Genomic DNA, 14,397 nt, shown 5'->3' on the forward strand with positions numbered 1-14,397 from the left:
AGCGAGCGAGAGGGTGCGAGAAAGGGGAACGGGAGGTGAGGGCTGCACCTCAACGTCCATGTCCGGAGCCTTGAGCGGCCACTTGCCCGCAGGCCAGCGGCTTTGCTTGACTCGCCAAGATGACAGAGGGGCCCAGGAAGGCCGGCAAAAAGTTCAGTGAGTGCACTGTCCTTCATCCCTCTGTCCATCTCAGCCTCTCTCTGCATCTGCTTCTTGATAACTCCCGTTTCTGTCCATGTCTGTCTCTCTCCGGAGGTCTCTGCTTCTGGGATTCCATGCCACCATCTCTCCATCATGCTGCCCAGTCACCTTCTCTCTCTCTCTCTCTCCAGCTGGTTTGGCTCTCCGCCTGTCTCTGTCTCAGCCCTTTTATTCATGTGCGTGTCCCCACCTCTGGCTCCCTCTGACCTCATGGAACCAGGGAGACCGCCATGCACTCCACGTCGTTCTCATGGGGTCTCAGGTTGGGAGTGAGTGGGATAGGGCAGGTGAGTGTGTATGCCATGGGGTGCTGTCCCATGTCCCCACCTATAGTGAGGCTGGGGACACAAAGCAACTGAGAGAAGGGCCACACCCACCATTGCTGTTTCGCCAGGTCAGTCCCCTACTGGTCCCAGCAAACTTCTGCTTTCCCTGGGCCCCGGTTTCTTTGATTTGATAACTGTATTTTTGTGTGTTTGTGTGTCTGTCTGTCTGTCTGTGCATATACAGGGCAAGGATTATGACTGCATTTCGCAAATGAAAAGACTGAGGCTCAGAGAATTGCATGAGATCATATGGGGCTATAGGCCAGCACTAATCTCATGTTCCTGGACTCTGAGCCTCAGTTTCCCTCCCTGCCCCACTACTGTTTCCTCCAGACCCCTGGTGCCCAGGAGACAAAACAAATGGTGCTGAGAAAGGAGGCCTCCCTCTGGCTGCTGGCACAATTCTGCCCCATGGCATACCTTTCTGAGAGCAGAGTGTCAGCGTTTTCTGATGTTTGTCAGGAGGCAGGGGCTGAGACCCAGTGAGGGGTGGGCAGGGGTGGGAGGAAAGCCCCAGAGCACTGACCCAGCAGTCCAGAGTCTGGCCTTTCATCCAGGCTCAGCTTGCTGTGTGACCTTGGGCAGGTCCCTTCCCCTCTCTGGGTCTCAGTTTCCTCTCTCGTCAAATGGGGGCATCTTACCTATATTCCAACATGGTTGTGAGGACCCGAGGAGGCAGAGGATGTTGAGGTACGGGAAAATGCCAGAGTTTTTTCCTCTTTGCTTATCTGGAGACATGAGGAAGTCAGATGATGGTGGCTGCGAAGAGGGGCAGTCCCACAGCTGGGGACAGGAAGGAGGAAATTCACACGCACCCCCGCAGAAATGAGGAGATGGTATCACCCGAGCACTGCCACCTCGGCTAGGACCTAGGGCTCAGCTGACAGGAAGGAGAGAACCGCAGAGACTAGGACCTTCAGGCGCTTAACGACCCCTTTCTCATTTCACCTCCTGCCCCCCGCTGCCCCAGGTGCTCAAACACCTCCTCCCTGCTCCTGAACACACACACACACACACACACACACACACACACACACACACACACACACGCAGGCAGCTTCCCCTGCAGCCTGTGTGACCTCTGTTCAGGGTTTGCTTCACATCTTGGAACCTCAATTTCTTCATCTGGAAAATGGGGGATTAAACTTGTGTCACTGTGTTGTGCTGAAAATTCAGGGACGTAATGCTTTCAGCAAGTCTGACAAATGCAGAGGCACATTGTGACCACCATCTTCATTACTTCCTGAGGATACTCTCTGTGCCAGGTACCATGTGAAGCATGTCATTTCCATGCTTTCCTTCCGTCCTCCCACTGACAGTAGGAGGTGGATACTAGAATCTATTTCACTAATGTGGAGATTGGGGCTTAGAGAGGTCAAGTGACTTGCCTAATGTTGCACAGCTAAGATGCAGAAGAGCAGAGATTCAAGCTCAGGGCTCTGTGGCTCCAAAGCTGCCAAGTTAGATCATGATAATTAGAGGAAGGGTCATTGAGTCCTACTCTCTTTGAACCCTCAATAAGTCCAATAGCATGTACATATTATTATTATTGTTATTGCTGCTGCTGGCATTGTCATTAACTCTTTTTTTTCCTCTTCCCCCTGCCAGAATTCTTCAAGTTCAAGGGCTTTGGGAGTCTCTCCAACCTCCCTCGGTCCTTCACTCTGAGACGGTCCTCAGCCCCCACCTCTAACCGATCTACTCTAAAGCCTGAAACCTTTGAGGCCACACAAGATGATATGGTGACAGTTCCCAAGAGTCCTTCGGCTTATGCCCGTTCCAGCGACATGTACAGCCACATGGGCACCATGCCTCGTCCCAGCATCAAAAAGTCTCGGGACCAAAAGGCTGTGCAGGAGAAACAAGGAGTGGGCCCTAAGCCTCACCTGGTGCCCCGAGGTCTGCCTGACCCCCCAGCCATGGAGGCAGCCAAGGAGGAGGTGGTGGGGTCCGAGCCGCCCCTGGAGGACACCCCAGCAGTGGAAACCAACCCTTCAGCAGTGGAGCTGGGCCTCACGAGAAATACTGAGGACTCCAGGGCAGACACAGAAGAAGAGAGAGTCCCCAGGAATGTGCCCCCAGAAAGGTAGGTGCCCACCAGGGGAAGGTGAGGCTGAGTCCTGCAGGGGTGGGGTTTCCACCCTCCTGTCAGTAGAGCCTGGAGAGGACCCCCCAACACACACATCTAGGAAAACAAACACTCACTCCTTAACCAAGTGCTTCCTGTTAACCAGGCCCTATGCTTAGCCCTTCACTTGTGAGTCCTTTTCAAGAAAACAAAAACAAAAACAAAATCTGGGTGGGACACACTGCTATGTCCATGTGAGGAAACAGATTCGGAGAGGGAAAGACACCTTCCCAGTCAGGCTGCACATCCAGCAATGACAAAGTTAGGATAGGAACTAGGACTCACCTGACTCCAAAGCCCTAGGCATCCTCCAGCATGGACTCAGCTGCTGGCTGGGCTCCAAGCCCAGTCACTGGATCCCTGCCTGGGGCCCCCACAACCGAATCACCACCCTTAGTTCTTTTGGACAACACAACTTCACCTGGTCTAGAAAACTATTTGTCTCTTAACTTGGTTTTAGTGTGAGTTGAATTCATGCAAAAATACAAATGGTCATAGCTCCTATTTAGTAAGCACCCATTTTATTGGGTGTCAAACAAATGTTACTCACTGAAAACTGTAAAATAATCTATGATTAAACCTCTTTTATATATGGGGAAACTGAGACTCAGCCAAGGTTGCAGAGCTGGGATTTGAACAGGGAACTGCTTGCCTCCAGGGGCTGCACACTCATCCACCCCATGGTATTCATCACCTTCTAAACCCTACAGACATGTATATTATACTTCCTGTCCTTCGGAGACACTTCAACCCCAACCAAAGGAGCCGTTGCAACCCTAAGAGCCTTTCTGTAAATCACACCGATCAGATGTGTTTACTGAAATAAAGAGAGAAAAAAACACCTGAACCAGATAACTCGAGGGCTGGTTCTGGAACCTTTCTTGAGAGGCTTTGCCCTGAGACGCAATAGCACAGCTCTGTAGGCTAGGATAACTGATCCTAGATCCTCCCCCTTCAATGTAAGCTGCTGGGTGAATCCAGTGCAGACTCTGCCTGCTACTCACTGCGTGCTCTTGGACAAGTCTGTTCCCTTCTCTGAACCTCAGTTTTCTCTGAGGTTCTGATAAATAGGCATATCGATAATATTGACCTTGTAGCGTTGCAGTGAGGATTCAAGAATAATATACTTGTAAAATCTTAGCACAGTGCCTGGCACATCACAAACAATAAGTAGGAATGCTTACATTTATGATGAATAAAACTCATGCTAAATAAATAAATAAGTAAAAATAAAAATAATGCTTTCCACCATCCTTGACTGCCCCACCATCCGAGATTCGGCCTCATATGGGAGGAGCAGGATTGATTGTATGTAAGGAAGGGGCGTTCTAAGATGTACCCTGGGAGTTTGAGGGAACTGGACCGGCCGGGAGGAGGGGCGTGGTCTTTCCAGGCTGCGCGGGGGTTGGAGCGGGGTGGGGCGAGGCGGAGGGTGTGTGTGCCAGGGGGCGTGGTTTCCCCGGCCCAGGACATTGACAGACGGGGGAGAGGGCGGGGCGATATGGGGGTGGATGGGCGTAGGTGGGCGTGGTCTACACCTCAGGCTCCTCCCCCGGAGTCCTGCTCTGTGCTCCGCCGCTCTGTGGCCTGAGAAAGGCGAGAGCCCTCGGGCTGCGGAGGTCCTCAGGCTGCAGGCGCTGACCGCGGGGAACCATGACTGCAGTGGGCCGAAGATGCCCCGCACTGGGACCCAGAGGGTGAGTGACGGTGCTGGGTTCAGGGAGGGCCGACGGGGACGTAGTGATCTGAAGGGGAAATCCCTGCCCCTGGGGCAACTGACAAACAGGTGCGAGTTTAGCATCAAGGACTTTTGGTGTAACCTTGTCCTGTTCTGTCCCGACACGAGTTGGGCAATTATTCCTTATAACAGTCCCAGGAAAGAGACACTATTATCATTTCCATCTTACAAATAAGGAGAGGTTTGCCTGCCCAGTTTGACACAGTAGCACAGATCAGAACCAGGGTTTAACTCCACCTTCCTGGTCCGTGCCCTTAAAGGCTGGGCAACTCATTCCCCTCCAGCAGGGCTGGGGCCTCTGAAAAGGGTGTTTTTTAAAAACCTTGGCACTGCCAAGTCTGGGACCCAGACTTCCTCCTCTGTGCGCCGGGTGCTGGTGGTTCTGGCAGTGCCCCTGACATCAAGCATGGCCTAGAGCTGTCGGGAGAAAGAGACCCTCTCCCTCCATCTTCTATCTGGAGTGTCCAGGGGTCCTTAGGGGGCTGAGGTAGCAGGTCAGATTGAGTCTCCTCCCGTTGTCCTGGGACCCAGTGTCCAACGCTGCTTTTCAGCACAGTGGGAGGCCAGGAATTGTTGAACACTTCCAGGGGCCCCTAAAGCCCAGCGCCGCACCCCGGAGCCAGGAGAGCCGCTTTGCTTGTGTGATCTCAGGCTTGCCCTGCCCCAGTCTGAGTCTCACTCTCCCCAGCAGCCTGGCTGTGCTTGAGATGGTCTCTGAGAATCTGTCCAGCTTGAGGAGGAAGGCATTTAAGAACAGCCGCTGAGCAAGACTGGGGCCTCTTTCCCACCGGGGTCCCAAGGGGGTGGTTCCAGTGGCTGCTCAATGAGCAAGCAGCCTTAGCTGTCCCTCCCTCCCCTACCCCCTGGGAGGCAGTGTGCACCTGGAGCAGAAGGAAGGAAGGGGAAGAGGTGAGGCTGCAGAAGTTTCCTGGTGCCCTGTTCCCTGCTGAGATCATGGGGACGAGGAGGAAGGAGGGAGGAGGGGCCCATAACACCGGGAATGAAGGGCCCTTAGCTTCCAGAAAGGAGAGCGCCAGCCTAGTCCGCCGCCACCCCCCAACACCCTCAGCCTTCTGCTGGGAAATAGTCCATCCAGGAACCCCGACACCTACTTTCTCAGTCTATGTTACAGAGGAGGTGGCAAAGTGGAGGCCCAGAGAGGGAAGCGAGGCTTCCAACAACCCCCACCCATATTCACCCAGGAGCTGTCAGGCCAGGGTCCTGCCGGAGGCGAGCAAGATCCTGCTCACAACCATCCAGCTGCCGATGGGCACTGTCTGCCACAGGGACCCCGTGAGGGACAGGGTGGGTGGGTGGTGGGTGGTTGTATTTTACCGGTGAGGAGACTGAGGTTCAGAGAGGGGAAGGGACTGTCCTGAGGTCACAGAGAGATTGTCAGAGCCTAGATTTGATCCCAGACCTGCCGACTCCCAAGCCCAAATTCCTTTTTTTTTAATTTACATTTTTTTAAGATTTTAAAAAATTTATTCATTTTAGAAAGGAGAGAGAGCCTGACCTGTGGTGGCGCAGTGGATAAAGCATCGACCTGGAAATGCTGAGGTCGCCAGTTTGAAACCCTGGGCTTGCCTGGTCAAGGCACATATGGGAGTTGATGCTTCCAGCTCCTTCCCCCTGTCTCTCTCTGTCTCTCTCTCTCTCCTCTCTAAAATGAATAAATAAAAATAAAATAAAAATAGAAAGGAGAGAGAAAGAGAAAGAGAGAAAGGGGAGGAGCTGGAAACATCAATTCCTATATGTGCCTTGACCGGGCAAGCCCAGGGTTTTGAACCAGCGACCTCAGCGTTCCAGGTCAACACTTTATCTACTGCTCCACTACAGGTCAGGCCAGGCCCAAGCCCAAATTCTTAACCAGAAGGCCATATTTTGCTTCCTGCAAGTATAAAGTTCAAAGCTGTTTCTGCCATTATTTCAAATGGCTTCTCATAACCCCCTGGAGAGAGGTATTAAGAGCTCAGTTGCCAGATGAAGATATTGAAGTTTTGTAAAGTTAATAACTTGTATGAGATCACACAGCTAGTTGAATTGGAATTTTAGTCACTTTAATATTTGCTGAGATATAACTATGCCCTAGACTGGTGATTTCAACCCTTGCGCCACAGCACACTGGTGTAGCACAAGAATTTTTAAAATATGCAATACCTGACCTCTGCTCCCCTAGCTGGTCAACAAAAAAACAATGACAACAGTCAACTCAACAATACTCATCCTCCGTGAATGAATCGGTTTTTGTCAGATTGGGAAAATTATTTTATTTTATTTTTTTGCTGTGCTGCAGAATTTTAGAAATTAGTTTATGTGTGCCATGGAATGGAAAAGGTTGACTTGTCACTGCCCTAGACACTATTCTAGGTCCTAGGAGACAGCAGTGAGTACAGCAGACAAAACCCAGTCCTCCTGGAACGCCCATTTCCGTGTGGGAAGACAGACGGTTCACATGACAGTCAGGCAGAAGAAAGAAGCGGGAAAGGTTTCAATCAAGTGGGGGGAATTGGTCTTGAGGAGTGGCTGGTGGTGGCAATTTAGGAAGGTCAGCCAGGAAAAAGGTCTCCAAGAAAGTGACGTTCGAATGAAGAAGACGAGGTAACAATTCCTCTTGCTGTCTGGAGACGAGTGTCTCAAGCCCAGGGAATAGCCACGTAAGAGGCCTCCAGGTGGGACCGTCCTCGGCCTGTTCAAGGAGCGGCGGAGATCTGAGCGGCTGCATTAGAACAATATGGGGGCTGGGGAGGACCGTGGTAGGAGACAGGCCAGAGAGGAAGTGGGTTCAGACAATGGAAGGCCTGGAAGGCCAGGTTAGGACCTGGCTGTGACTCTGAATGGTCATTGCTGGCCTTGAGCGGAGGAGGGTCCCACTTGGACTTGGGTTTTACAAGGACCTCTCCTCTGAGGGGGATTTGAATGCAGTTCTGCTCACTGTAAAGTGTCTCACCCAAGTGTCCATTTCTCGGACCCAGAGACCCAGGTCCCTACACCCCCATTCCCAGGGCTGTTCAGAAGGAAGGAAACGTAATTGGCATCACGGGGTAACCCGTGATGCCACGCATTGAGAACAGGTCAAAACACGCCCCCCCCTTTTCCTTCTGGAATGTTGATTCTAATCCAAGAATCCCCAGTGTTCCCCAGAGTCCCACGACCCTCTCGGCCCTGCAGGGTGACGTCAGCGGCCGGGCATCTGGTAGTGATTACCCACTGGGGGAGGAGGCCGTGGTGGGCCCAGCCTTTCAGCCTCCTCAGGCTGCGGGCGGCTGGTCCTTGTCTTCGGAAGGGGCCCAGCTGCTCCTGGCTCTCATTTCCTGTGGAGACTTTCTCACAGCCCCCGAGACCCCCGGACGCCTCCGGCTGTGGGAACTATTCTGGTTCAGGAGAGATGGACTCCCCCTGCCCCCAGCTGGAGCTCCATCCCCCCAAACCCTCAGGGGACCCTGCTTGCAGAATGCTGGGCCCATGTGGGGTGAGGGCTGGAGAGGACAGGGGTTGGATATATCAGAGCTCAGAGACTCACTGATGGAACTTCCTTGAGCTCTCTTCTCGCTGAGCCTCAGTTTTCTCACCTATAAATCGGGGACAAAAACCATATCTGCTTCACAAGGTTGCTGTGAGGATTGGGTGACGTGTGGCAGTTAGACCATTTATCCTGGGCTTGACCCAAGGAAATGGCAGTTCAGCAGAGCCACTCAGGATACCACCATGCCCATGTCACGGAAGAGGAAACTGAGGCCCAGGGAGGGGACTTGCCCAGGGTCACACAGCTTCCTCCCTCCCAGCTGAGGGCCCTCCCCAGAGCCCCAGAGGGTCTCCTCTCTGTCCGCCCCATCTCCGTTTCCTCTTCCTGATGCCGGTTCTGGGCTCCTGGTCTGGGTGAAATATCTCTTTCCTTGTCGTCTTCTCCCCAGCTTCTCCCCCTCCCCACCCAGGAGCAGTCTCTGTTTCGTGGGGGAGGCCACCTTGCGCAAAGAACCAAGCAGGGCCACCCAGACCTCACCTGTGCAGCTGTGTGTCCTGGGTCACCACAGGCTTCAGTTTCCCACTGTGACGTGGGGCTCCCAGGTCCCGGGCCTTCGGTCAGCATTCGATGCACGCTTTCCCTCTGGCTCCTTTGCCAGCGGATTTTGAGACGCATTTAGCAGCTCTCAGCCTCGGAGTCCTGAGCTCTGCCAGGGGAAGAGCGGCGATTGCCCCCTGCTCACGGGGCTAACACCCTTCCTGAGCCCCTGCTGGGGAGCTCACCCTGTCAAAAAGACTGGGGACGCAGTGCTGGGGGCGCAGTGTTGTCTCCAGGACAGTGGAGGCCCACCTCAGAGGTGGTGGGGCAGGGCAGGGGCTAAAGCCAAGAGCCTTCCTGGCAGGAAATCCCAAAGGCCCCACGTCAGGGTGTCCTGGAGAGATGGGCCTCTGCCCCAGACCGCTCTGTGCCCAGGGCCTTTCGGGACTAGGAGCACAACGCAGTGTCGCTCCTCCGGCAGGGCTGAGTGAAGGTGAAGGTCAGAGTGAAGGAAGAAAAGAGTCTTCAGCATCCCAGAGGGGCAGAATGGGAGATCTCCGGCGGGCGGGCAGTGGGGGCGCCCGGACAGAGAGAGGAGCCACATGGGCTAGGGAACCTTGTACCCTCCTTCTGGTAGCACCCTCCTGGCCCCTCTGGGAAGACAGCTGTAATGTGTCCATTTCCCAGATGAGGGAGCTGGACCTCCGAGAAGAAAGGCAAAGGGAAGGCCAAGAAGCAGAAGCAGAGGTTGGAGATGTCTCCACTCAGGCCGTATGACCAGGCCTCGAGGCCTAAGGAAGAGACTGGGGGGACAGAGAGAGGGCAGCAGGCCTCTGCGGAGAATAGAGCTGCCCGTCGGCAGGACCAGGGCAGAGCAGAACGGCCGTGTCTCCCCACCGCCTCTCCTTCAGGATCCCCGGGAGGCCGCATCCTTTCTGCTGGGCCAGGGTGGAGGCACCTAAGGTGAAGCTCAGATTTAAACTTAAACCTGCATTGGGGAAATAAAAGATAACGGGCTTTAATTACTGCTCATTAATCCAATTAACTAAGCTAATATAGGCAACGAGTGGTGTCAGTTATCAGAACAAATCAGTTAATACAGGCAATTAAAGGGGTTGGTTATTTAAATAATTAATGTGTCTGATTAATCGGACTGATTTAGCTCAATTGTCACTATTATTTATTAATTGATTTCACCACTAATATTAGAGAGGATGTGCCTTTTAAGTCCGTAAAATAAGGAATAAGTTAATTAATTAATGGCGCTGAGTGTTTAGAAATGAAAGCTTTGATTCCTGGTTTGTTTATTATAATTGAACGGAGAATGTTTTAGAAATCTCCAAGCAAACTGAGATCTGAAGTTTAAGTAGGAATTACTCTAGCCCTAAGGAAAAGAGGAGGTTCTGGACAGAGGAAACATCATGTGCAAAGGCCCTAAGGCTCTAGGGAGCTGCACTCTTTGGAGGAAGAGTGAGGGAGCCAGAGTGCAAGAAAGTTAGAGGAGAGGAGGCATGGCCGGCCGAGGCCTGGTCACAGAGCGCCGAGCCGCTGTGAGAACTAGACTTTATCCTTAGGCTTGCGAGGGCTGCTGTGACATTCATTCATTCAAAACCGCCTTTACGGGGTGCCTGGCACTGTTGTAGGCCGACCTCAATCTCTGCCCCGTGGAGCTGAGGGTGTGGTGAGGAGGGGTGGTCACAGGCCACGTGGTAAGTCAGGTATGTGCTGCGGGAGGGGCTGAGCAGCACTGGGAGCAGGGGAGGAGGTCACACTTCGGCGGTGGCGCCAAAGGCCTCACTGAGAAGGAGATACTTTAGCAGAGACCCTAAGGATGGAAGGGGGGAGCTCAGTGGGTAACTGGAGGGAAAGTATTCCAGCAGAGGGAACAGAAAGTGCCAAGGCCCTGAGGTGGGGACAGAAGTCAGCAAGAAGCCCAACGTGGCTGGCGCAGTGTGGCCAGCCTCGTGGTGAGGGTGGTGGCGAGGCTGTGAACGCTGTTACGAGAACTTCGGCTCCTACTCCGAGTGAGATTGGGGGGCTGCTCCAGTGGGTTGAGGCAGAGAAGAGCCATGAACTCATGAATTGACCTTTATTAACGGGACTGCTTGGGCTGCTGAGGTGAGAACCAGTCACAGAGGGCACAGATGGAGGCCAGTGACTAGGTAGTGGCCATAGTCTGGATAAGTGATGACAGTGGGTGTAAGCAGACATGGTCACATTATGCCTTTGAAATCTTGGGGTGCTGTAGAGGGGCAGGGGCAGGTGATGGGGCTGAGTGTGCCCAGGTCCTCCACTTGCCGGGCCTCTGGCCACCCCATCCCACCTGATTCCTGGTGCACCAGCCCCTCCCCAAGGCTCTGCTCCTGCTCACAGCCCAAGGGGAAGTGGACAGGAAGCAGGAGGCAACGCTGGGGTGATCCCAGTGTCCTGGCCAATCTGTTCCCAGCAGTGGAAGGATTTCCGGGCTTGAATGGCCGGAAACGCTGGAACGGGATGCGTCACCCGGGAAGACCCGTGGGGGTGAGCAGGGCTGGTGTCCCCCATCATTGGTGAGAGAGCATGCAAGAGGCTTTAGAAGTGCGCTGTGGCCGGCCTGCAGCCGGAGGGACTGTAGTTAGAGGGAGGACTTCACAGGAGGAAAAATTAGCAACAGGAACTCTAAAATGGTAGACAGAGGGGGCTGTTTGCGGTTCAATGCGGAGCCCCTGGCCTCAGGGGCTGGGGACACCCACTATGAAATACTGCCGTAGGAACATAGACCTTGACCTCAACTTTTTTTAGCTCTGCTTTTTAAATTTTTTATTTTATTAAATTTGTTACATTTAAATTCAAATATTGCACTTATGTATGTGCGGAAGCAGGTTTTACCCAGTGTTTACCTTATTCCCCATTTTGCAGATGGGAATACTGAGGCCTGTGTTAGCCAAGAACCAGGGCCCAGCCTGACAGAATTAGTAATAATGATAGTGACTAACATTGGTTCAGTGTTTAGTATTCATATATTCCTTTAAGGAATAAATATTTCTTGAGCTCCTACTAGGTGCCAGGCACTGTGCTAAGGTCTGGGGTCTCAACAAGGAACAAGACAGAGTGGAGATGTCAGGTAATTGACATTCAACAGATATGTGTCAAGTGATTATTTTGGGTAGGGGTTGATTGATGCTGTGAGAAAAATAAAGCAAGGCAGAAGGAACAGCAAGTGCAAAGGCCCTGTGGCAAGAATGAGCTTGGTAAGGAGGCCAATGTGCCTGGGGAAGAAAGAGGGTCAGAATGAGTGAGGGAGGATCAGAATGTGTGGGGGTGTTGGCAAGGTGGATGGTTGGGCACCACCGGGCCACACGGGGCTCTATATGTTGGGGAACATATTACTTGATGCATGTCTGTTTCTCTGGCATAGTAATGTCACTCAACTCTTACAAGGGAAGAAGCTTTCTGGTTTGGTTGATAGATGACAAGGCCAGCCATCTCTGCAGGCCAGGGAGAAGGGTTTAGATTCTGTGCTTCAGAGTTGGAAGGGTGCGGGGTGATGTGTGTGCCTGGTCTGCTTACGTCTGGTGGTGGAGTAGAAGCTGGCCAAGGGGAGTGAGAGCGAGCCAGTGAGGAGGCTGCTGTGTGAGAGCGAGCCAGTGAGGAGGCTGCTGGGTGCTCGGAAGGACTCAGAGGGTGGCCCAGGAGGGGCAGGGCTGACATATGGAGAGAAATGGTCAGGATCTATTTTGCAAGTAGACCTGCAGGATTTCCTGATGGATTGGGTGTGGAGTGTGAGCAGAGAGGATGCACAGATGACTGTAGTTCTTGGCCAAACAAGGCAACAGGAAGAACTAAACCGACACTAGCTGATATGGGAAGTGGGTGTGGGGAGCAGGGGCGTGGTGCAGGAGGACCCAACAGTCCTATCTGGATATGACAAGTTCAGGATGACATCAAACAGCCACGAGGAGATGCCAAGGAGGCAGCTGGGCTAATGAGTCTGGCGTTGAAGAGACAGGCCCAGGCTGCATCAGAGAGGGCATGGCACTGGAGGCCAAGGACTGGGGGCAGTGACTCACAGTGACCCTCATGAGGAAGGAGGATATTTGTTGGCACCTGGGAAAAACAGCCACCCTGGCCCCTGGCCCCTTTCAGCCCCATCCTGGCCATCCTGAAGGCAGAGGGGATCAATTCCACAGCCACCTGTCACCGGCAGTGGCACCACAGCGTGACAGGTCACTCCGCTCTAGGAATGAATGCAGGACTGGAGAAGAGGCTGAGTCCTAGTCTGGGGCCTTCAACCACTCGAGTCAGGGAGGGGTGGACGAAGAGCACCAGGACGGCCCAGTGTCCTGCGGTGGGGTAAGCCAGTGACCTAGGAAGCAGGCCCCATGGCAAGCATGGAATATTCATCAGCTTCCTGTGTCCTCACAATAGCCTGACGAGGCAGAGACTGTCATTGTCTCCTATTAACAGATAGGAAACCCAGGCTCAGAGAGGTGAAGGGACTTGCCTGGGTTCCACAGCTGGAGAGTGAAGGAGCAGCCAGACCAGCAGCTGAGAGCTTTTGCTGGGAGTGCCCCCTCTGCCTTCAGGACGAGCCCCCTGGAGCCCTGAGGGCCAGGCGCTGGCACCAGGCTGGGGAGCAGAGACTGGCAGCTGGGGTCCCAGGCAGGGCTGGGGACATTCACCTCTCTTCTTTTTTTCCAGGGCTGGTGGAGAGCCAGAGGCTGGCGGGGACTACGTGAAGGTAAGAAGGGCTGGCCAGGGGACCCTAGAGGGCTCAGAGCTTGTTCCTTGAAGGCTAAGATTATTTTCTGAGCCCTGTTAGGTGCCAGATCTCACTGTCTGTCCCCAGGAGGAGAGGCTCTAGGGGCCGGGGCAGCACTTGGGGGCTGGCTTTACCCCCAGCACCTTCTTCCCAGGGCTGCCATCCTCCTCGCCTGGCCCCACACTCAGGACATCCCAATGCTTGTTTACCAGCAGACTGGCCCACCCCCGCCTGCCAGCTGGACGGCGTCCCAAGGATTTCTCTATGCAAAGACCACGATGCTGTAATCCCACCCAGTTTCCGAGCATGTGCTGGTGCTGGGAGGTGGAAGCAGGGGAGGATGACTCAATTCCTTATCACAGATAATGGGCACAGCTCACATTTAGCACGAGCTTAATTTGTCCTGGGCGCTGGGAATGTTAAAAGTGCAGTTTTGAAATAATGATAACAACAATAATACGACATAATGTTTTGAGTGCCTACTGTGTGCAGAGCCCTGTGCTGGCTGCTGGCACTGGAAGGCAGACAGTTTTGATCTCTTTGCATGAATGAGGCCTTTGACTTCTCTCATTGGGCAGCGAAGGCCTTCCTCTGTCCACTTATGGATGGGAAACTTGAGGCCCAGAGAAGTGCAATGACTCACTCACAGCCACACAGCTACCATGGGGGAAGCTGGGATTTCAATCCAAGTTTACCTGATACTAAGACTATGGACAAAGCCCTTAGGCCTACCTCCAGGAGCACCCACCCTGAGCCAGGACCCTTGCTGAGTGCAGGACATATAGCAGAGGGCAAGGAGCACCAGGCCCTTGGGTTCAAAAGGCTCCTGGTTCACCTGACCTGTGGTGGCGCAGTGGATAAAGTGTCGACCTGGAACACTGAGGTCACTGGTTCAAAACCCTGGGCTTGCCCGGTCAAGGCACATGTGGGAGTTGATGCTTCCTGCTCCTCCCCCCTTTCTCTCTCTCTCTCATTCTCTCCCCTCTCTAAAAGGAATAAATAAAAAAATAAAAGAAAATAAAAAGGGCTCCTGGTTCATGTGAGGACCAGCGCAGAAGCACACAATGCTTCAGGCTTGTACTCTGTAATGCAGCAGATCCTAGTTTTAGTCCCAGATTTGCCACTTAGTTGCCACATGACTGTGTGTGTGTGTGTGTGTGTGTGTGTGTGTGTGACTCCTCTGAGCTTCAGTGTTTCACTATATGAAATGTGATAACTATGGCACCGCCACCCAGGGTGGATATGGGCTCAATGAGTCCA

The 14,397-nt window shown here is 53.3% G+C and overlaps 1 protein-coding gene across 3 annotated transcripts in view; it reads left to right on the forward strand.

Moving 5' to 3' along the window:
- SH2D3C (SH2 domain containing 3C) overlaps positions 1-14,397 on the forward strand; it is a 34,871-nt gene continuing 20,474 nt past the window's right edge. Inside the window, exons 1-3 of one of the 3 annotated variants that reach the window (XM_066367079.1) lie at positions 1-156; positions 2,136-2,613; positions 13,077-13,116. In XM_066367079.1, the coding sequence (XP_066223176.1) occupies positions 120-156; positions 2,136-2,613; positions 13,077-13,116 (555 nt within the window). In that variant the 5' untranslated portion in view covers positions 1-119. Of the gene's footprint in view, positions 157-2,135; positions 2,614-4,199; positions 4,353-12,616; positions 12,729-13,076; positions 13,117-14,397 lie in introns of those variants that run through there. The other 2 variants (XM_066367080.1, XM_066367081.1) reach the window with 2 other exon arrangements.

Source organism: Saccopteryx leptura, chromosome 2 (assembly GCF_036850995.1).
Source record: "Saccopteryx leptura isolate mSacLep1 chromosome 2, mSacLep1_pri_phased_curated, whole genome shotgun sequence".
NCBI classification, from domain to species: Eukaryota; Metazoa; Chordata; class Mammalia; order Chiroptera; family Emballonuridae; genus Saccopteryx; species Saccopteryx leptura.